Source organism: Microcaecilia unicolor, chromosome 6 (genome assembly GCF_901765095.1).
Source record: "Microcaecilia unicolor chromosome 6, aMicUni1.1, whole genome shotgun sequence".
Taxonomy (NCBI): Eukaryota; Metazoa; Chordata; class Amphibia; order Gymnophiona; family Siphonopidae; genus Microcaecilia; species Microcaecilia unicolor.
Genome location: NC_044036.1, coordinates 67,522,046 through 67,545,753, shown reverse-complemented (window position 1 = coordinate 67,545,753; position 23,708 = coordinate 67,522,046). Strand labels below are relative to the sequence as shown.

At 43.9% G+C, this 23,708-nt stretch overlaps 1 protein-coding gene across 11 annotated transcripts in view; it reads right to left on the bottom strand.

Moving 5' to 3' along the window:
- The window catches only part of PKN2 (protein kinase N2), a 218,713-nt gene that overhangs the window by 53,215 nt on the left and 141,790 nt on the right, over positions 1-23,708 (bottom strand). For all 11 annotated transcript variants that reach the window (XM_030205380.1, XM_030205389.1, XM_030205381.1 and 8 more), the window contains 5 exons: positions 20,807-20,916; positions 17,562-17,705; positions 16,197-16,272; positions 15,735-15,909; positions 6,874-6,997 (listed from right to left, as the gene is read on the bottom strand). In XM_030205380.1, the coding sequence (XP_030061240.1) occupies positions 6,874-6,997; positions 15,735-15,909; positions 16,197-16,272; positions 17,562-17,705; positions 20,807-20,916 (629 nt within the window). The remainder of the gene's footprint in view (positions 1-6,873; positions 6,998-15,734; positions 15,910-16,196; positions 16,273-17,561; positions 17,706-20,806; positions 20,917-23,708) is intronic.

Below are 23,708 nucleotides of genomic sequence, written 5' to 3'. Positions count from 1 at the left end.
TTTATACGAGATTTATGTTCGTTCAAACGTACCTTAATAGGTCTACTAGATCTCCCTACATATATCTTGTGGCATCCCTATCATCTTAAAGTCAATTCCTAAGGATTAGAAGAATATGTTCTGAAATGGGTAGCTTTGAGGATCAAGCTAGAAAATTGACAAAGAAATTTGTAGAAAGAGGCTATCCAAAATCAATTGTTAGAAAGGCTTATTTACGAGCAAAATTTTCTAATAGGGATCTACTGTTACAATACCATGCTAATGATTCAGAAGATAAACTTACTGTTGTTCTCCCGTACTCCCCATTGAGTTCAAAAATCTTGAAAAGCATTCACCAACATTGGCAGGTTCTACAGATTTATGAATGTTTCATATACCACCCGATTGGGGCTTATAAACGGAGTAAAACTTTGGGGGAATTACTATCATACAAAAGATTGGATTATGAGGGTACTAATTCCTCTATTTTAGGTCACTCGAAATGTGGAGCATGCCAATGGTGTGATACTACCATTGAGGGTGTAGTTTGGAGATATTCTGATGACTCTCGACCTATATATGCTAGATCGAATACCAATTGTCTATCTAATAATCTGGTATATGTTATAATCTGCCCATGCCACAAGATATATGTAGGGAGATCTAGTAGACCTATTAAGGTACGTTTGAACGAACATAAATCTCGTATAAAACATCAAGTGCTATCAGCACCTTTGGTTCAACATTGGTTAGAATTTCATCACTCTTTTACAGATCTTAAATGGAGAATTATTGACCATATATGTGCGGGATGGGAGGGTGGGAATATTAGTCAATTATTAAATTTTAAAGAGCAAAGATGGATCTTTCAGCTTAAATCTTTATACCCTGACGGTTTGAATTCTGAAATAGACTGGTGGTCGCTGATTTGATTGGCTGGCTATTTTGGTTGATTATCCAATCCTGAGGTTCTCTTTTTGATCAGCTGTAGCTTATTTAAACGGAAGGCGTGTGCTTAGATGCCGCGGCCATTTTGTTGATGCAGGAACGATATGAAAGCTACAACGGTAAATATGTATTTTTCTTTCTTTATAGTTTATGATTATATAGATTCCCCTTATGAAAGATGTTGGACATTTATTTTTATCGGTTTGCAGTGAGCCTCCACCTTGATAAAGCGGATTGCGAAACCTGGCCATGTCGGCGGAGGTTCCTGATAACTTTATGCTGCTGCCATTAAAGATAAGTCACAACTTTTAAGGATGTTTAAGAATTTTTGATAAAATCCAGTTTTGAATAAAAATTAAAGTGGGATTCTATGAGGATTTGCACCGCGCCATTTCGTTTGCAAAGAAAGAACGAAAGAACATTATTGTTCAGATGGTTGCGAGATGCATAGAAGTCTGATAATCCCAATATAAAAAAGTAAATAATTTTCTGCTGAAGATAGTACTGTTTGGGACATGATTTTGCTATTTGACATATAGTCCCCACAGATTTCTGTTAGGTGATTTAAATTTAGGGAAAAAGGGACAAGGCACCGAGAGAAAAGAGACGGAAGAAACACGGCTGGAGTCAAGGCCTAAACGCGGCCTACTGACTGGAAAATGAAGGAAACTTTAAAAATGGCAAAATAACAAAACATATTAAGGGAAGAGAGGAAAAGGGGACCCCAAGACGAGCAGAAGAAAACATCTTCCCGAAAATAGCCAAAAGGCACCAAAAAAGCTTACACACACACACACACAAAAAAAACCTCACAGCCTCTCTTCACTGTATTAAAAAAGGATTGTGGGAACTGCGCCCTCGTCCTCGTGGCAGGCGTGAAGGCAATTGCGCATGTTCGGTGGACTGTGTCTCAGGCTCCACAAAGCTTTGTTTTGAGCTTGTTATATTGAAGGGGATAGTTGTTAAGATGAGTTATGAGTCAAAACATGTTGCGCAGAAATGGTGTCCATCTATCAAAAGAAGGGAAGAAGTGTCTTCAGCAACAGACTGGCTAGCCTACTGAAGAGGGCTTTAAACTTGAATTGCTGGGGTAGGGTATCAATTCCCCCAGGTAAGTACAAGTCTTCAGGCCATGTGTGCCTGGGGTCTTTTTACCTGCTGCGGTAAAAAAGGTCCTGGTGCGCAGGAAAAATGAACCACACTATAAGCGCAGGGCCCTTTTTACCGCAGTTTGGTAAAAGGACCCCTGAATGATTTTCAGAGGACTATGTTTGTGAGGAGTCAGCTAAACTAAAGGTGGCAAAGCAATGGGTTGGATGGCATACATCCGAGGGTATTGAAGAAACTTAGGGAAATTCTAGCAGCTTGCTGACCTTTTCAATGCTTCTCTAGAGTCGGGAGTGGTCCTGGAAGACTGGAGAAGAGTAGATGTTGTCCCTCGCTACAAAAACGGTAAGTAAATTATTGGAAACGCTTTTAAAACAAATAGTAAAGTTTTTGAATTTCAACAGATAACAGGACCCGCGGCAACATGATTTCACTACAGCCAGTTCTCGTCAGACAAATCTGATTAATTTCTTTGATTGGGTGACCAGAGAGTTGGGTTGCTAAATGTGGTGTATTTAGATTTTAGCAAAGTCTGACACGGTTCTGCATAAATGACTAATAACTAAACTGAGTGCCCTCGGTATGGGCCCTAAAGTGACTGGCTGGGTTGGGAACTGTTTGAGTGGAAGGTGACAGAGGGTAGTGATAAAATGGAGCTCATTCTGATGAAAAGGATGTTATCAGTGGTATGCCACAAGGTTCAGTTCTTCGGCCAGTTCTTTTTAACATTTTTGTAAACAATATTGCTGAAGGGCTGTCTGGTAAGGTTTGCCTCTTTGCGGATGATACCAGTCTCCAATAGGGTAATGCCCCTGATGGTGTGGATAAGAGGAGGAAGGACTTAGTGAAGATAAAAGAATGTTCTGGAATTTGGCAGCTAAGATTTAATGCTAAAAAATGCAGGGTCAAAAAATTTGGGCTGCAAGAACCCGAGGGATTGGTACAGTTTACGAGGTGCAGAACTTTTGTGCCCTAAAGAGGAGCAGGACTTGGGTATGATCATATGTGATAAACTTAAGGTGGCCAGACAGGTAGAAAAGGTGACGGCAAAAACCAGAAGAATGCTGGAGCGCATAGGGAGAGGAAAGGCCAGTAGGAAAACGGAGGTGATGATGCCGCTGCATAAGTCTCTTGTGAAGACCTAATTTAGAATGTTGTGCACAATCCTGGAGACTGCACCTTCAAAAAATGTAAACAGGGTAGAGTCAGTCCAGAAGGTGACTACTAAAATGGTCAGTGGTCTTCATTATTAAGTGTATGGGGACAAATATTTCAATAAGTATACTTAGGAAGAAAGGCAGGAGAGGGGAGATATGATAGAGACATTTAAATACTTATGTGGCACAAATGCACAGGAGGCGAGTCTCATTCAATTGAAAGGAAGCTCTGGAACCAGGAAGCATAAAATGAAAGTGAAAGAGAATAGACTCAGAAGTAACCTGTGGAAATGCTTCTTCACAGAAAAGGCGTTGAATTCGTGGTTCAGCCACTCTATGGAAGTGGTGGAGATGAAAACAGTATTTGAATTCAAGAGAGCTTGGGACATGTACATAGGATCTCTAAGGGAGTGATAGGGAGAGTAGATGGCATGGATGGGCAGTGTCGGGTTCTCGAGGCAGAACCAGAATTTGTGAGCACTTGGACCACTGCTGAGGAGCGGCAGAGGCAGGCAAGACCACCTTGGAACTGGATACAAGGAAGAGCAGGACTGGAACTCGGGACTGGAGTAGTAACAAAGGCAGGAAACTAGAACAGGCAGAACAGGACAGCTTCACCTGCACTTGACCACCGTTCCTCTGGAGTTGAGCTCCGGAGTGCGGGTGGCCGGCAAGACTTGTAGGACAGAGCAGGAACTGAAGATCCAGAGGACCCACTCCGGGTCTGGGAAACACGAGGGAGGCCAGGCACAGAACTAGACTAGGACTGAAAGCTGCTACGCAGCCACTAGCAAGAAACACAAGGCAGACTAAGCAGACAGGGCGTACACAAAGGCTAGCCGGAAACAGGGGCTTGGATATACAGACAAGCTTGGTAGAAACGGGGTTCAGGATAGACATGTAAGCTTGGCAAAGGCGGGGTTCAGGATATACACTCAGGATACACACCCTAGCTAGGCAGAAGCAGGATTCAGGCTATTCCCTCAGGATATGCAGGATTCAGGATATACACACTAGCTAGGCAGAAGCAGGATTCAGGATATACACTCAGGATAAACACACTAGCTAGGCAGCAACAGGTTCAGGGTAGCACATAAGCTGGGTAGCAGACAGGAGAATAAACCAGGATATTAGCAGAGTCTTAGGGCAGGCTGCAAACAGAGAATAAACCAGGAACTAGCAGAGTCTTTGGGCAGGCTGCAAACAGAGAATAAACCAGGAACTAGCAGAGTCTTTGGGCAGGCTGCAAACAGAGAGAATAAACCAGGAACTAACAGGGTCTTGGGGCAGGCTGCAGACAGAGAGAATAAACCAGGAATTAGCAGAGTCTTTCGGCAGGCTGCAAACAGAGAGAACCCAGGAGCTATCAGAGTCTTAGGGCTGGCAGCAGACACCGGAATAAACCAGGGATAACAGAGTCAAGGCTGGAGCTTCAGCAGCTCCCAACACAGACAGGGAAGTACACAAAGGCTGAAACTTCAGACTCCAAACACAGAGCAAGGCAACAGAAGGACTAGCAGTCCACAGAAACCGAGCAGAAGGGGCAGGAGCCCACACAGAAGGACTAGCAGTCCACAGACACAAAGAACAGAAGGGCCAGAGCCCACATGGAAAGGCAGGCTTGTAGCAGCGCAACAGCACACTCACTAACCTGACAACCTTTTGGCATAACAGACACACTTACTAAGCAAAGGCCCTGAATGCAAGCACAGCACTTCCTTATGAAGGCTCTCACTGATGATGTCACCTACTGCAGGACAGGAGCAGGGAACACACTCAGAAGGGAACACACTCACACCAAGGAGAGGCTTGGAACACATAGGAAGAACAGGCAGGAGCCATCTTGGAAACTGGCACAAAACAAGCGGGAGCCATCTTAGATGCTGGCTCCTCAGAGAGGCATAGTCCACACAGGTGAGGTCTAGTGAAGCAATCAGCACACAGAGTCAGAGACAAGACTAACACAGAAACAGACAGAAGCCAGCATAGATGCTGACCCCCAGAAATAAGGTAAGTCTGAGGGTGGTCACCAGAGACGTGACAGGCAGACTGGATAGGCCATATGATCATTATCTGCCTACATTTTTCTATGTTTCAACATGCATTAAACCACAATGACATGCATTAAAATACCATAACACGTCAATATTAGTTAATAATGAGATGCAAATAATCATTATGTAAATTGAATAACATGGTTTGTGGTGAACATTGCAAGTAGTGTTATTCCTGGAAAAATAATTCCAGCTAAAAGCTGAAATTATTTAAATCTGATTCCTTCTCCCATATCCAAATTTCACTCCCAATGGGCCTCACCTCTCCTCCCAAGCCCTCACTCTCCTACAGGCCTCCTTCCCCAAAGCTTACCTTTACTAATCCCTGGAGCCTAGTGGGTAAAGCGCAGGAGCAATCCCCAGGCGCTCCTTCCAGCACCAGGTTCAAAACGGCACCAGTGATCCCAATAGACCATCCTGCAGTACTGCCCCTAGAGGTAAAGCGATCCTATAAGCTTATAGAGTAGCTTGTGCGAAACTACTGCTAGGATTTAGTGGTAGGGGCAGAAGTGACTGGGAATCACTTCTACCCACTACATCCCAGGGATTAGTAAAGGTAGGCCTGAGGAAGGTGCTATTTCGGGGGGGGGGGGGGTGGGGGGGGGGGGACAGATATTGGGAGTCATTGGTAGGGGAGAGGAGCTAATTAATGCCTGCCCTTTGAAGATGTGGCCCAGGAGCATCAGGCCACGGTTTTGAAATCTAATGCTTCCAGGCATATGAATAGTGCAACTTTAAAGGTGAATCGCTAGCCGCATTATTCATATATCACAGGAGTAACTAAACGTGTACCGAGATATTACAGGCAGATCAACTTTTACCACACCTTAATAACTACCCCCTTTATAGTTCTGAGTTCTGGGAGACAATGGATTGGTGAGATACAAATATTAAACATTAAATCCTGGTGCCACGTGACTTTATCCACTAGTGTGCCTGACTGTCAGAAAATATTTCTGCATACAGTATGCAAAAATCAATTTCAAATTATACATACTTCTGTATGTTAGGATATTTATTCTTTATCTTATTCTAATCCTTCACAAATAAATTGTCAATATAATATGAACAAATTATATCAATGGCAGGAGAAACAAAATGATACTTTAAACACATGTAATATTAAGCTCTCTCATGAGTTTCCTATTTATAAGCACATACTGATATATCTGTATATCTATCTAGCTAGATTTAGGTATTAGAGCTGTATCGAATAGCATATTTTACTATTTGTCCAAATACGAATAATGAAAAATATTATTCGGCCAACCACGAATACCGAATATGAATAATGGGCACTGAGCTTTAGCATAACAAATTATAAAAGTGTTTATTTCAGTAGGATTTAGCACAGTAGATCCCCGGATTATTCGTATTTGAATTTAAATCACTATTCACACGTATATGAATACTGTATTTAGGGCCGAATTGAATCGCATATTCAGTACAGCTCTAACAGGTATATCAAATAAAGATGAATTATGAACTACATATATCTTATAGTGCTGCAAAACTGCAGTATGAATCTCTTGTCACAAGAAGTTAACTTATTCTAGATATTTTTTCAAGGAATTTTGTTTAAAAAATTCAAGTCATACAAAGGTATAAGCTTTAATGGAACAGCTTGCCTGAACTGGTGTAGCTTTAGCGTTTATTTCAGCTGAAGGCTCAAATAATTCGCCAAGAGAGGATGCGCGTGGTGGAGCAGGTGGTGGTTCAGGTTCAAATTCTAATTTTGTTACTACAGAGTCACTTGAAAAAGAAAAGGACACAGTTTATTAATAAATTACATAGGGGCCCATTTACTAAGTTGCGCAAAGATGGCCTGTATCAGAAGCACGGGGCTTTCCTGTGCGCTGAAGCCAATTATAGCGTAGCTGTAAAATGGTCACATTTTCTATTTCCCCCAATAATGGCCATACGCTAAATTTCTCAATTAGAACGGGGCCATTAGTGCAGGACCCCTTATTGACACCTATTTACTAGGGCTCCAGTGCTAACCATGTGCTGATCAGTTAGTGCGTGGTGATGCGGCTGCACTAACCGATTAGCGCTGAGCACACCTACTCTCCGCCCCCTGGGCATGGCTCCAGCAGTAAAAAATATTTTCGATTTTTTAGTGTGTGGGTTGTGTACGCCAAACAGAAGACTACCGCAGGATGCCTGAGCGTGCACCGCGGTAGTGGATTTCAACCTGCAGTAAGCACACATTAGGGCTTACCGCAGCTTAATAAAAGGGCCCCATAGAAAGATTACTGTATCACAATCATAGAAAAGATGTTTACATCATGATTAAAGGACAAAGTTCATTTTATCAGCAACCACATTTCCCAAGAAATTTGTGAAGAAAAGAAAGAAATATAAGGATATTATTTAGGAATATCACATCTTCATAGGTTATTTAGCAGTGGTTAATCCACTGAACTTGACTGCATGCATAGCCGAAACCATGCACTTATATCACGAGAGGCATTTTCAATATAACATCTAAGTCCAACTTTGGATGTTTTGCTCAAAACGTCCAAAGTTCAAGTGGGGAATATAGCCATTTTCGAAACAGAAAAACGACTCCCCCCCCCCCCCCCCCCCGAAAATGGGTTTTTCCTAGATGTTTATCTTTTTGGTCCATTTTTGAAAAAATAAAATCAATGTGAAAAACGCACAAAATCAAGCCATTGGGATGTAGGAGGAGCCATCATTCTTAGTAGACTTCCCATACAAACATCCCAGGAAAAAAGCGGGGCATCCTAGGGGGCACTTCAGTGGACTTCACATAAAAGGTCCCAGGTACACAACTCACCATTGCTCCCTTATATTATCTACTGAGCCATCCAAAACCCACCAAAAACCCACTGCCCCTAACTATACTCTACTACAATGGCCCTGATGGGTGAAGAGGGCACCTATCGTGGGTACAGCCTAGACGTTTTCATTTTGTTCCATTATAGCTGTAAAATGTCCAAGTGTTAGGAATGCCTTAATCCCACCCCCGACACACCCCCTTGTGATTTAGACAAACTGCAGACAAATTGCATAGATAAACGTCTGCAAAACAGGTTTTGAAAGTACTGATTTGGATATTTTTGTGAGAAAAATGTCCAAATGCTGCTTTGTGCCACTTTTTGGATGTTGTTCTCTTTCGAAAATGAGACCCTATGTACATCACCAACTTTTGAAAAATATTTTCACAGTTTTCAAATCCAAGCATAAAAATGTTTATAAAAGATATAGTTCTGACATACATTTTTTGGATAATTCTGTAAGGAGCCACCTAGCTTTAAGCGGCAAGAATGAACGTAAATGCTGGTAATCTAGTTGTTTACATGTGTATTTTATTTGGATTTTGCTCACACCTTTTCCAGTCGTAGCTTAAGGTGAGTTATATTCAAGTACACTGGGTATTATATGTATATGAACACATATGCATGCAAGTAAGAAACTTGTTTGTGGCTAAGTGGTATTCTATAAGTACGTGCCTAGATGCGATGGTGTGTTCTTTAAAGGCGGGTGTTTAACTAGGTGGAGTTTGGGCAGACCACATACTTACATGCACAGATGATAACATTTTATAAACTATGCGTGGTCTTGTGCAATCTATGTGGGTACAAGAATTTACCCCAGTTCTGTGGCTGGTCTTAGTGTTCGTAACTTGAATAAAGACATGTTTACCTTCATTTATTTACTTTCTTCTTATAGAACAGGCTTCTAAGTGCTTTCATAGTGCCTAAATCTAGTCATCCCATTATAGAACTACCCTCTGTATCAAATAAACACTAACCAGTGTACAATTGCGCGATTACCCAAGCAGGTGACCACAATTGGGCTCACCAAAACTACTTACTGGCCAACACAGAATATGCTAACACCACTTTATGGGCTATATATAATTGCTTGTAAATGACCACTATAGCACATTAGCGATGCTACTTTTATAGTATAAGTTGCTGTTAACACAGCCTGGGCTTGGCAAGCATATTTCATTGTCATGTACATAAAATAATAAGGATATTAAGGAGGAACTGGTCTAACGGTTAGGGTATGGCTGAGACCCAGGAATTCAGGATCCAGATCTTGTTTCTGCCACTGACTCATCTGGTGACCCTGGGCAAGTCATTATCTCCCACTGCCTCAGATATATACCCACTTTGTAAGCTCTTTGGGGAAGTGACATATTGTACATATCACCACTGTACAGTGCTGCATACATCCAATAGTGCTATACAAATGATGATTATTATTTGAGATTTAGGTGAAAGCCTGACTATTTTGTAAAGCATCTCAATGAAGCAACAGGAGTTGAGAAATTGGTGCTATAGTAAAGAGTCTCACTGGATGATAGATGATTGGGTGGGTCGTAGGAGCTTAAAGGAGTAGAAAAAAGGTAAATTGTAGGGTGGTTTTGCCAGTTTCCTTTTATTTGTTATGACATGAATTTTTACATATAGCTTTGCATATTGCAGTGATGAAAAGTAGGGGGTGGCATATAGGAGGCTGGAGGTATGGAAAGTTCAAAGCTGGAGGCATGTAAAGTTTTCCTAAGGCGCATCGAAAAATGGCCTGTGCTGGTGTAGGCGTGTGTTTTGGACGTCCACAAGTCCATTTTTCAGCGTGCCTGCACAAAAGGCCTTTTTTTTGCGGCTGAAAATGGACATGCGGTAAAATAAAAGCCAGTGCGCGTTCATTTTTGCCCTGAGACCTTACCACCACCCACTGATTTAGAGGTAAGGTCTCATGTGTTAACCAGGTGGTAATTGTCAGCACGCGTACACTGCCGATTACCACTGGATAACTGCCACGCGGTAGAAAATTTCTACTGCGTGTTTCGGATGCACGTCAAAAATGGAATTACCGCCCAGGGCATGCGGTAGCCGGGCAGCAGTTCCAATCTGACACACGTTGTAAAAGGGTCCTTAAAACTGTAAGGTGGGTAGGGAGGCTGAGAAATTGTTTTAAATTGGTTCTGAGTTTTTTTTTTTTTTTAATACGATTTGTATATTGCTGTAATGGTGTAAAGACAAAGCAAAGAATTCCTAAATCTTTCTGCTATTATCTTCTCTGAACACTCCTTTTAACCTTTGGTTGTCTAGCAGTTCAACCCTCACAGGCCTTTTCCGATAGATATTCAGTTGGCAGCAGTCAGCATTTTTTAAAAGACTGGATGGCTCCCATCTTGCTCCTGGACTGCTGTGTTTATTTTGGCATTGTTGAGTTGTTAGTTATTTAAAGTTGCTAAGGGAGTAGGGATGCTTAAACTAATATAAAGGCCCTCGTTCGCTATATTTTATAGTTTGTTTTATGTTGGTCAATAACCTGCAAAGGAACTACAATTAATCTCTTGCTAAGCTCAGTGTTACTCAATTTTTAATGAAAATTCCTAATTAATTCTTGTAAAAATAAATAAATAAAAATTATGGGGCACCAGCCTGTAAATCAAAGAATGTGACAAGATGGATAGGAGTAAAGGAGGGTGGGAATCAAACATACATTTTAAACTATAGCTGCTTTCTTACTCCTAATTAATTCTTTTCATGATTTACATAGTAATGAGTTTAGTTTAGTTTACTTACATTCTGCCTATGTCTAAGTGGAGTACAATAAACATACATCTACTATAATAAAACTCACCCTCAACGTTCTGAAGTCACTCAATCACTCCCTGAAGGGTTCATGGATTCATGGTGGTGAAGCCAGGCAGCCTATGCCCCGCCCTCGCGTCAAACGTCAGAACGTTGTCTTCAGAACAGTAAAGTAAAGGAAGGGATCGCAACCAAGCAGGTGGTCCCTACTCCTCCCCCTGCCTAGGAAACGAAGCCCACCAACCTCCAGACCCACCCGCGAAAAAAATCTGGAGGGAAACCACCTCCAAAGATCCGGAGTCCAAATGACTCCGGACACCAGTGTTCAAGGTGCAACCCCCCCCCCCCAAGTCACCCACCAAAGCTGCAGTACGAAAGAAGCCCCGCCAAAAGAATGCAGGAGGTGCAACACCCCCCCCCCAAAACACCCCTCCCCCCTAAGCCACCCACCGTCGCGTTGCTTTGCCGGCGGGGGACCCAAAACCCCGCCAGCAGAAGTCCTGTATTGTCTGCTGAGTCTCACTCTAGTAATCTTCGGCGTTGCTAGCCTGTGCAGGCAGGGCTTCTGTGCGTCTGACGTCCTGCACGTGCAGGACGTCAGACGCACAGAACCCCGCCCTGCACAGGCTAGCAAGCAACGCCGAAGATTGCTGGAGTGAGACTCAGCAGACAACACAGGACTTCTGCTGGAGGGATTTTGGGTCACCCGCCAGCAAAACTACGCGATGGTGGGTGCAATGGCAGTGGGCGGGTGCATCGCGGTGGGTGCGATGTCGGCGGGGGGGGGGGGGGGGCATCGCGCTGAGGAGGCGCTTCCTTCCTTCTTCTTTAAAGCAGGATCCCCCCACAAAACTATAAAACACACACACACACTATCATCTGGCAGCGCTTCCTGAACCCCCCCCCCCCCCACACACACTTACTCACTCACTCTCATTTGGCCACACTTCCTCAACGCCCCCCCAACACACACACACTCTCACATCTGCCAGCGCTTCCTGAAACCCCTGCCCCCCCCCACTCACTCATCTGGCAGTGGTTACTGAACCCCCCCCCCCACACACACTCACTCTCATTTGGCCACACTTCCTCAACGCCCCCTCCCAACACACACACACACTCTCATCTGGCAGCGCTTCCTGAAATCCCTGCCCCCCACACACACACTCACTCACTCATCTGGCAACCCCCCCCCCCCCCCACACACTCAGTCTCTCATCTGGCAGCGCTTCCTGAACCCCCCCCCCACACACACACTTACTCACTCACTCTCATTTGGCCACACTTCCTCAACGCCCCCCCCCCCCCCAACACACACACACTCTCACATCTGCCAGCGCTTCCTGAAACCCCTGCCCCCCCCCCCCACTCACTCATCTGGCAGTGGTTACTGAACCCCCCCCCCCACACACACACACACACACTCACTCTCATTTGGCCACACTTCCTCAACGCCCCCTCCCAACACACACACACACTCTCATCTGGCAGTGCGTCCTGAAATCCCTGCCCCCCACACACACACTCACTCACTCATCTGGCAACCCCCCCCCCCACCACACACACACTCACTCAGTCTCTCATATGGCAGCGCTTCCTGAACCCCCCCCCCCCCCCCCACACACACACACACTCTCTCTCTCATCTGGCAGCCCTTCCTGAACCCCCCCCCCACACACTCTCATGTGGAAACGCTTGATAAAACGCCCCCCCCCCCCCACACACACTCACTCACTCATCTGGCAGCACCACACACCCCTCTTCTTCCAAGTTGAAACCCCCAACACACACACACACCCACAACATACACACACACACTCTCTCTCACTCTCATCTGGCAGCGCTTCCTGAACCCCCCTCCCCCCCCCCACTCTCTCTTTCTCATCTGCCAGCGCTTCCTGAAACCCCGTACAGACACACACTCTCTCTCATCTGGCAGCGCTTCCTGAAACCCCCCCCACACACACTTACTCACTCACTCTCATTTGGCCACACTTCCTCAACGCCCCCCCCCCCCCAACACACACACACACTCACATCTGCCAGCGCTTCCTGAAAACCCTGCCCCCCCCACACTCACTCATCTGGCAATGGTTACTGAACCCTCCCCCCCCCCCATACACACACTCACCCTCATTTGGCCACACTTCCTCAACGCCCCCTCCCCCAACACACACACACTCTCTCATCTGGCAGCGCTTCCTGAAATCCCTGCCCCCCCCACACACTCACTCATCTGGCAACCCCCCCCCCCCACCACACACACACTCACTCAGTCTCTCATATGGCAGCGCTTCCTGAACCCCCCCACACTCTCTCTCATCTGGCAGCCCTTCCTAAACCCCCCCCCCCCACACACACACAAACACACTTTCATGTGGAAACACTTGATAAAACGCCTCCCCCCCCCACACACACAGTCACTCACTCATCTGGCAGCACCACACACCCCTCTTCTTCCAAGATGAAACCCCCAACACCCCCACACACCCCTCCAACACACACACACACTCTCTCTCTCAATATCATCTGGCAGCGCTTCCTGAACCCCCCTCCCCCCCACACACTCTCTCTTTCTCATCTGCCAGCGCTTCCTGAAACCCCGTACACACATACACAGACACTCACTCTCTCTCATCTGGCAGCGCTTCCTGAAACCCCTGCCCCCCTCCCCACACACACTCACTCACTAATCTGGCAGCTGTTCCTGAACCCCCCCCCCCCCCCCCACACTTACTCACTCTCATTTGGCCCCGCTTCCTGAACCCTCCCCCCCCCCCACACACACTCTCACTCTTCTGCCAGTGCTTCCTGAACCCACGCCCCAAACACACACACTCTCATCTGGCAATGCTTAATAAACCGCCCCCCCCACACACACACTCACTCACTCTTCTGGCAGCACTTCCAGAACCCCCACACCCCTCTTCTTCCAATCTGAACCCCCCCCCCCAACATACCCACACAACACACACACCCTCTCTCTCATCTGGCAGCACTTTCTGAAACCCCATACACACACACACACACACACTCACTCACTCACTCAACTGGCAGCACTTCCTGAACCCCCCCCCCCCCCCACACACACACACACACTCTCTCTCATCTGGCAGCACTTCCTGAACCCCCTGCCCTCCTCCCCCCACTCACACACTCTGTCATCTGGCATCGCTTCCTGAACCCCCCCCCCCCCCCCCCCACACTCACTCTCTCACTCACATCTGGCAGCGCTTCACGAACCCCCCGCACCCCTCTTCTTCCAAGCTGAACCCCCCCAACACATCTCCCCCACCCCCCCAACACACACACTCTGTCTCTCTCCCCCTCCTCCAGCACACCAATTGCTTGGGTGCAGTGGCGGGAATCTCAGACAACAGAGAGAGAGAGAGAGGGGGGGCCTGACACCAGAGAGAGAGAGAGAGAGAGAGAGAGAGAGGAAGGGAGGTATCTCTGTCACACACACACTCTCTCTCTCACATACAATGTCTTTCTGACTCTTACTCTCACACACTCTGTCTCACACTGTATCACATTCACTCTCTATGTGTCACACAGTCACTCACACACTCGCTTGGTCTCATACACTCACTCTCACAGAGAATCTGTGTCTCACAAACACTCTCTCGCACATACACACACTCTCTCTCACACTGTGTCTCACATACGCACTTGCACACACTCTCATTCTCACACAGACACTCTGACAGACACACTCACACCCAGACTCACTCTCTCACACACACACACTCACACTTTCACTCTCTCTCTCTCTCTCTCACACACACTCTCCCAAACATACACACTCCGAGGAAAACCTTGCTAGCGCCCGTTTCATTTGTGTCAGAAACGGGCCTTTTTTACTAGTAAACAATAAAATATGTAATATCAAAAAACATTAGTAATTTGTTTGACTCTGACCCTTTCAACGTTTTCCCTCTCTTACACTTTAGTTAACATTGTTTAAAACAATATCACAGTTCTCTCTCACCTTATCAAAGTAAGGACCCTTTGCAAAAATCTTCTCATTGTAGGAAAAAATTATCCAACTGTATACACGAAGGGGGTGCCTCTAATTATCGAATGCCATGTAATGAGACCCTATTTTTTCCAATAGCATCTGAGTGCTCAGATTCCATTATAAAACACTAGCAAAACCAGAGTGTGTGAGCCTTACATTTATGTACCTGCAGTTACACCAGCCATAGACCTGGCATAACTGCGGTCATGTAAATGTGGCAGGGACACATATAACTTATGGTATTCAGTAAGTTATGCATGTAAGTAGGAAATATGCCTATGTCCCACCCATGTTCTGCATATGTGTATGCCCCCTTGAAGTTATATACTATGCTACTTTTGCTAATCACTAAGGGGTCCTTTTACTAAGCTGCGTTAGGTGGCAATGCAAGCCTAACACAGATAAAAATAGACTACCATGGGGATGCGAACAGGCATCCTGCAGTAATTTCAAAATGAACTAACTGTGTGCTAAAATTTTTTATTTTTTTGAGGGGCCATGTCAGGGGTGGAGAGTGGACGTTCTTGCGCTATCGAGTTAGCACATCCAGATTACCGCACGAGCCCTTAATGCCTGCAAAATAAGTGGAGGTACATGCTCACATGGTAATTTTTAAAGATGGCCATGCACTAATGAAAACACTAGCACATGGCTATTAATACAAAAAATAGAAAATAGGCCTTTTTACAGGTGTGGTAAAAATGGCCTTAGCGTGTGGGAAAGTCCTGCACAAGGGCAAATTAAGGCCATTTTTTACTGCACCTTTGTAAAAGGACCCCTAAAATATCTTGAACAGCATTATTTTCTAATTTAACAGAAACTTTTCCTGATAACTAATGCATTATCAAATTATTTCTTTATAGAGGCTCTTCAGAAAACCTTTTTCCTATACCTGGCTGGAGATGACATTACAGGATCATGTATATCCACGATTGCCTCTGCAGTGGGTCCAGGAGCTTGAGGGCTGAAAGTGGCAGAATGATTTACAGTTGGAATTGCTCTTCTCACCAGCCTTCCCCAAGTGGCAATATTAATATTCATCTGAGGAGCTCTAAGAAATGTTTTGCCTGTGGGTACAGTAAATAAAGAAAATAGAGTAGAAGTAATTTCTTGTAAAAAATTAATATTCATCAGTTTATAATTTATTAAGAACAAATGAAAATTTACCACGTTCCTTACTTTTTTAACTACCAAAGTATGCTATACATATTTTAAATACAGCTCACAAACAAAACAGAAATCTATTCTTTAAGCTGATACAGCAAGCAATGTGATTTATTAATAATGCTCCAGGTAAATGCATTTAATTTAAGAAGTACTATTAAGCTTTATTTTCACATTCTCAAAATGTTACCTTGCTGCTTTGAAAATATTTTCTTTTGTCTCTGAAGCTTTGGTCTTTTTTCAATAACAGGGTTAAAAAATGTTACCTGTGGTAAACAACAAAAAAAAATATTTAAAACTACTTACAAACCTTAACAAAAAAGACAGCAGAGATTCATAAAAGTGAAACATACTGCTGTATGATATCACAATGCCATTAATATTGCGCTGAAAGAAATTAAATTCAGATCACAAAATCATTACAAAAGTGTTTTATTTAAAAGAAACAGTACAGCATCGTATTTACTTTCAGATCATTTTTGTTTTTCTTAAAATTATACATTTGATTGAAGACACACTCTAGCATTGCTCCCTTAACATTATGATCCCCTCCTCACATGCCAAAACAGGGCTTAATTTGTACAGAAAAAAGGAAGTGGAACTGTAAAGATGGTAGAAGGGGGTGGGCAGCAGAGGAAGGGAGAGAGTGTAACAGAACACTTCTGTTGCCTGCTCTGGAGTCTAAAAAAGAAGTGGCGGGCCTATGTTTCAGGCTATTCTCCCAGAAATTAAGCCCTCCCCACAGATAACAGACGCCTCATTCTCATTTGCCTCCCCCTAATATGCAAACCCAGCCCTCCAAAACAAGTCCCTTTTATCTAGCCTTTTCCGCAATAAATTCTACAACAGATCATTTTACATGCAAAGTCTTCCTGGTGCCCCACACATCCTGCAGGAGCCCCGCTTTTACCAACCCTTTCCACAAAAAATCCCCTGGTTAGTTGTTGTCTTCCTAAATCCCTCATACAAACAGAACACTCTTCCTTTACTACTGACAGTGACTGAATGGGAAAAGTAGCAGAATCTAGTACATTAAAATCCAAACTACAGCCTTCTAGTTTTGAGAGTCAAAAAAATCTGTTGCAAAGGTTGCACGTAACTCATAGACTGTCAGCCGAGTTCAAACTAGTACTTCAAAGGGGCAGCTGAACACCTTTGTTTTGATTGGAGGGGCCAAACAAACCAATCTCCAGCCCTGCCCCCAAGCTCTTTAATTGCTGATGCTGTGTAAGGCAAAATATTGGTCAGGCCACAGCCCGGCGACCCATTCTGCTGCTTATGCCGCTAAATATACTTAGAAGGTCTGTACTAAGCTGTGGTAGAAATCAGCTGGAAGTAAATGTCGAGACACAAAGAGCGTCTCGGCATTTGCCACCAGTTGATTTCTACAGCGAGTTAAAAATGCTACCGCGGCTTAGTAAAAGACCCCCTTAACGCAGTACAAACAATGCAATAGATGTAATTTTCAAGCACATTCCTCATAGGAGATAAAGCCTCAATATGTAAGACCTTATGAAGTGTTCTAATTCTGATACTTTTGTTAATGGTTTCTTACCTCTGCAAACAAGGTACCCTGTGGTTCAAGATAAAGGCACATCCCATGCCGCTGGTTGTCCAGAAAGTCTTCCAACCGTAAAAACTTTACAGCACATAAAGACCTCCAATCACGCCAGTAAACTGAAATTTCTAATTCTCGTGACTAAGAAAAGAAAAATAAACCATTAAGTTTTGAGTTGTCTACTTATACTTATTTTATATGCTAAAACTATAAGGTTATAGTTTATTTGCTTGATATATTGCTTTACTAAAATATAACAAAACAGTAAGTAATAAAAATCTGAAAACAAAATGAAAACAAAGAAAAATCTTAAAAGAAAAACAAAACAAAAAAAAACCTCAGGTAACTTATAGAACGAATACCTATAACCAAATAAAATCAATAAACAGAAACACAGAAATATGACAGCACATAAAGGCCAAACGGCTCACCCAGTCTGTCCATACTCCATAACCCTTAACTCCTCCTTTTTCTAAGGGATCTCGCATGCTTGTCCCATGCTTTCTTAAACTCTGACACAGTCCTCATCTCCACAGCCTCCACTGGGAGGCAATCCCACGCTTCCACTACACTTTCCATAAATGAATACTTTCTTTGTTTAATTTTATCATATGCCCTCTCATTCCAGAGTTTTCCTTCATTTGAAAAAGGTTCTCTTCCTGTACATTAATGCCCCTGAGATATTTAAATGTTTCTATCATATCTTCTCTTTCCCTCCTCTCTTCCAGCGTTTACATGTTGAGGTTCATAAGCCTATCCTTATATGTTTTATGTCCAAGACCACTTACCAATTTTATAGCCGCCCTCTGGACCGACTCCATTCTGTTTAAATCTTTCCATAGGTGCGGTCTCCAGAATTGCACACAGTACTCTAAATGGGGCCTCACCAGAGACTTATACAAGGGCACCATCACCTCTTTCTTCCTGCTGGTCATCCCTCTCCTTATGCACCCAAGCATCCTTCTGGCTTTGACTGTCACTTTTTCTACCTGTTTGGCTACTTTAAGGTCACCAGACACAATCATCCCAAGTCCCTTTCTTTCTTTGTACACAGAAGCACTTCGCCCCCTATATCGTACCGTTCACTCGGATTCTTGTGACCCAAGTGCATGACCCCTGCATTTTTTAGCATTAAATCTTAGTTGCTAAATATTGGACTATTCCTCAAGCTTTGCTATGTCCTTCCTTATGTCATCCACACCCTCCGGGGTGTCCACCCTGTTGCAGAGTTTAGTATAATCCGCAAAGAGACAACCCTTCTGCAATATCACTCACAAAAATGTTAAAAAGAGCTGGCCCTAGTACCGATCCCTGCAGTACTCCATTGATAATATCCTTATCTTCAGAGCAAGCTCCATTTACCATAATTTTAAAGCCGCAATAAAACGTGGCATACGGTTTTGTGGGTACATCTTTTAGGCGCATGCTGGGCCATTTTTTACTGCGGCTGGGAAAAGGCAATTTTTTAAATGTGCCAGGAAATGGGCCTGCACTAATATTAAAACTAGCGCGTACCTATTTATGCCCTGAGCCCTTACCACCACCCACTGACCTACTGGTAAGAGCTCACATGCTATCTATGCGGTAACTATGCAGCACACGCCATAGGCGCGCTGCCAGTTACCACTGGGATTGCCCCCCCCCCCCCCCCCCCCCATGGTAGCAAATAGAAAATTATTTTCTACCGTGGGATTCAGAAAGCCAAAATCAGAACTAACACCGGGAGCACGCACTACCCCGACAGTAGTACTGATTGGGCATGCGCTATTCATGCATTAGCCCTCCTGCACCTTTGTAAAAGGGCTCCTCTGCCTTTGCTGCTACTACTGTGCTGTCGCTGTAAGGGCATTCTTCAGGTTATATCATGTGACATAAGTGACAAAACCACAAGCAAATTTACCAAAAATCTAAAACTAATTGGTTTGCAGTGAATGTGAGCTTATAGGAAAGAAAAAAAAATCACATTTTCAAATGTATCTCAGACGGCTGTGAACATAGTAGTGTTCAATGTATAAAGTCCACGTTATCTCAAAACTCTTAGCTATGTAGGTTATCTTGATAAAGAAAATGGTATACTGTATTGTAGAAAGTGAAAGGCTAGGAGACCAGGGCCTACTAAAAATATTGCTTGGAGTTTCTGGGTGGGACAGTGAGTAAGAAACTGGCTGCTTGCCTGTACAGAAATAGCACTTGTGAACTTAAAAACGTTTCACAGTGCAGCAATGGATAAATTTCAGCCCAACGAACTAGCATCACAAAAATGCTTTATGATCAGACTATAACTGTTTATATAGGATCAGGTCTGATATTCCATTCAACAAAAATATGGTTAACTCTGTCTAGATTTTGATAATCCTTTTAGAAAAAGGGCATTTCAGAAAACTTGTAGCCAAGTGACAGTCTTTATAATAATGCATCCAGTGGACATTCAGCAAAATAAACAACTCTCTGCAAAAGAATTTTAATCTTGGCTTTAAGGCTGAATTAATAAAACACCAAAAATACTGAAGTCGCTAAAGCTGACATTAGGTAAAGCCTGCATCACTATAACAAAACCTGGATGGGAAAATAGAAAGGTTCAGGAATGTGAATATAAAAGCAAAAGAAACTCCTGAAAAAAAATATCAATGAATAAACTTGCACAAAAACAATTAAACATCAAAATAATTATCCACACTTGAATACAAACTTTATAAAAGAGGAAAAAAAGAGTTTGATGGATAAAATCTCCAATGTACACGATCTAACTTTCTAATTAACTTACACCCCAATTATCTTATACATATACTTTAAGTTTCCCCCACATCATCAATTTATGATATAATAATAAATATAAGGCACAATTTCATAATACGAAGACTTTTATTTTTGTTAGTTTTATTTAATTGTTTTTTAACCAGTTTATTCACAGATTTTTTTTTACAAGCGCTTTCTTTTGCTTTTGATTAGGCGAAACTTGGCAATTTATGCCTGGGAAATGCAGAAAAGCAGGCAGTCAATGGAAGAGTCGCACTATATTCCTTCAGTATATGACAAACTGTAAGGAAGCAGAACAACTTATTTTTCTGAAGGGAAATCCCTAGTTTCCTATAAAGAATAATTACATTACTTAATAGCATCAAAGTGTACCTATGATAATAGGAACATACCATATGTGAAAGTGGAATATGCTCAAATTATCATTAGCTTATTGACATGATACTATGATCCCTCAAGGAAAATGTACTGAGCATTAGCCTCACCCTATCTAGCTCCAGTGTAAACTTCTGATCCCATGACTGGTTGGAAATGGGCTTCCAATTGGTTTGACCAACCACAGTGTTGTCCAGCTTCAACACAGCACAGACCTCACCTGTAAGAAAATAATGCCAAACTTAAAAGCTTAAGAATCAAACATATAAATGGCAAGAGGCGTTCTCACTCGCAAATGCGCAGTAGAGACCCTCTCTGTCCCGCCCCCGAGTCAATACGTGATGACAGGGGCGTGACAGAGAGGGAACCTGCGCACCTGCGAGTGAAGGAACCGCCGTCGCCACCGCTCCCCCCCCCAGGGTTGCCGCTACCGCTCCCCCCACCCACCGGAGTCGCCACCGCCACCCACCCTCCACCCGGCCCGGGTACCTGGCTTCACTATTCAAACCGCCGGAACGCAGCACACAGCTCATCTGAGCTGCCGCTGGCCTTCCTTACCTGCCTGTGTCCCGCCCTCGCCGACGTTACGTCACATGAGGGCGGAACACACGCAGAGAAGGAAGGCCGACGGCAGCTCAGATGAACTGTGTGCTGCGTTCCGGTGGTTTGAATAGTGAAGCCAGGTACCCGGCCCGGGTGGAGGGGTGGCGGCGACCTATCCGGGGGGGGGGGGGGGGGGGCTTTCAACCCCCTCCCCTTCCTTTACTAGCCCGCTTTTACGAGCTCAACGGCTAGTATTTCATAAAGCACAAAACGCCACTGTTAAAACTGCAACAGAAATTGCATTTAAAAGAGATCATCACATAGGCTAGCTTGGTGCTTCAGCAGCAGAGCTTTACTGTGTTTAACTCTAAGCATAGCTAGAGACTGACTGAACCCAGGCTCTTCAGTTTCTGCCGAAACTGAATCTGCAAATGAAACTGGCTGCTCGGTTTCGATAGAAACTGAAACGGTAAATGACCCCCCCCCCCCCCATGAAAAAAAAAGTCCCCCTCCCATGCAGAGCTAAGCCGAACACCCCTCCCCCAGTGGCATCCTCCCACTCTCTCTCTCTGCCCCCCTTCCCCCGTGATCACTTCCCCCCTTGGAAAGCCTGGTGGTCTAGTGGAGTATTTGGGGGCAGGAACAAACTCCACTTGTTCCTGCTCTATGCCACTTCTCCGTTTGCAATGGATGTCAAGACTGCTGCAGGAGGTCCTGGCAGCCATTTTGCAAATGGAAGCAGCCTGGGCAGGAGCAAGTCTCCTGCCCATGCTGGTTCCAATCACAAAATGGCTATTGGAACCTCCTGCAGCAGTCTCATGAGGCTGTCATGGGAAGTCTCAGCAACCATTGCAAATGGAGCAGTGGCATGAGACAGGAACATGTGGGGGTTGTTCCTGCTCCCGAAGACTCCGCTAGACCACAGGCCTTCCTAAGATAGGCTTGGGGAGGGCCTACAGATAAGATGGCGATGAGAGAAGTATTTGTGATATTTGTGAGAGGAGTGAGTTTTGGGTTTCAGCAGAAAGTGAACAGGCATTTTCGGCCAAAACCCAAACCTGGATTTCGGTCTGGTTTCAGTGCTGGAATCCAAAACCAAAATTCGGTTGGCCTCTAGGATCAGCTTCTGTTCTTTGGGCTGGCCAAGCTACAGAACACCAACTGACCAGAATCAGTATGCACATGTACTGTTTTCAGAGCAAGAGCATCCTTGGAAGTGCCATAGAATCTATTTCTGCAATGGACAGACTAGCTGGGAAGGTGGTTAGTGATTGAAGAGTGGAGGGGTAGAACCTAGTGGTTACAGCAACAGACTGAGAACCAAAGAAGCTAGGGTTCAATTCGGACAAGTCATTGGAGTGGAGGAGTGGCCTAGTGGTTAGGGTTGTGGACTTTGGTCCTGGGGAACTGAGGAACTGAGTTTGATTCCCACTTCAGGCACAGGCAGCTCCTTGTGACTCTGGGCAAGTCACTTAACCCTCCATTGCCCCATGTAAGCCTCATTGAGCCTGCCATGAGTGAGAAAGCACGGGGTACAAATGTAACAAAAATAAAATTTAACCCTCCTTAAGCCTCAGGTACAAATTTGGACTGTAAGCCCTCTGGGGATAGGAAAATAAATACCCAGTGTACCTGAACATAACTTCTAGATTTGTATCCCGCTCATACCCTTCAGTTCTAAGTGGGTCACAAAAACAAAAGACCAGAACAATCCTCTGGGAATAACAAATAACTAAATAATAATAACAAAAGAATACAGATCAATTCTGTAATACAAATTTCTTAAATAAAAAAAGTTTTAACCTTTCTTCTGAATAACAAATAAGGTTCAGAAGGCGAATTCCAATAAAATTCTTTCAGAGTCTGACAGCCTGGTATGCTAGAGTTTTCTCAAACAACGCTAACATCCTTTTGCCTTTAGATGAAGTAAAAGCAAAAAAAAAAAAAAAAAAAATGAAAGTATTAGGTCTCCTAGCTCTAGAGGAAGCTGTAAAGCAAAGATGAGAATACAAATACGTTGGTACCAAACCATGTAATACTTTAAAAAGAAAACGAGCTAATTAAAAAAATAACCCTAGCTTCAATTGGTAACCAGTGAAGCTTAACATAGAACGAGGAAACACTATTATATTTTGATAATCCAAAATTAGGCATATAGACGTATTTTGTATGGTCTGAATTCTCTTCAACAGTGCAACCCAAATACACTGAATTGCAATAATCAAGATATGAACGTATTAGATTACCGACACAAACATTACTTTACAAGAATTATAGATAGATAGGTAGATAGATAGATAGATAAATATCTACTTGGGTCAATATTTGAAAGCACTTATTCAGATACCAGCACCTACTATCCAAATAAGTGCTGCTGACTGGACAGTGTCTCTGACTATCATACTGGGACACATCAATGGTCCATGTAGCTCAATATCTTGCTTCCAACAGTGGCAAATCCAGGCCACA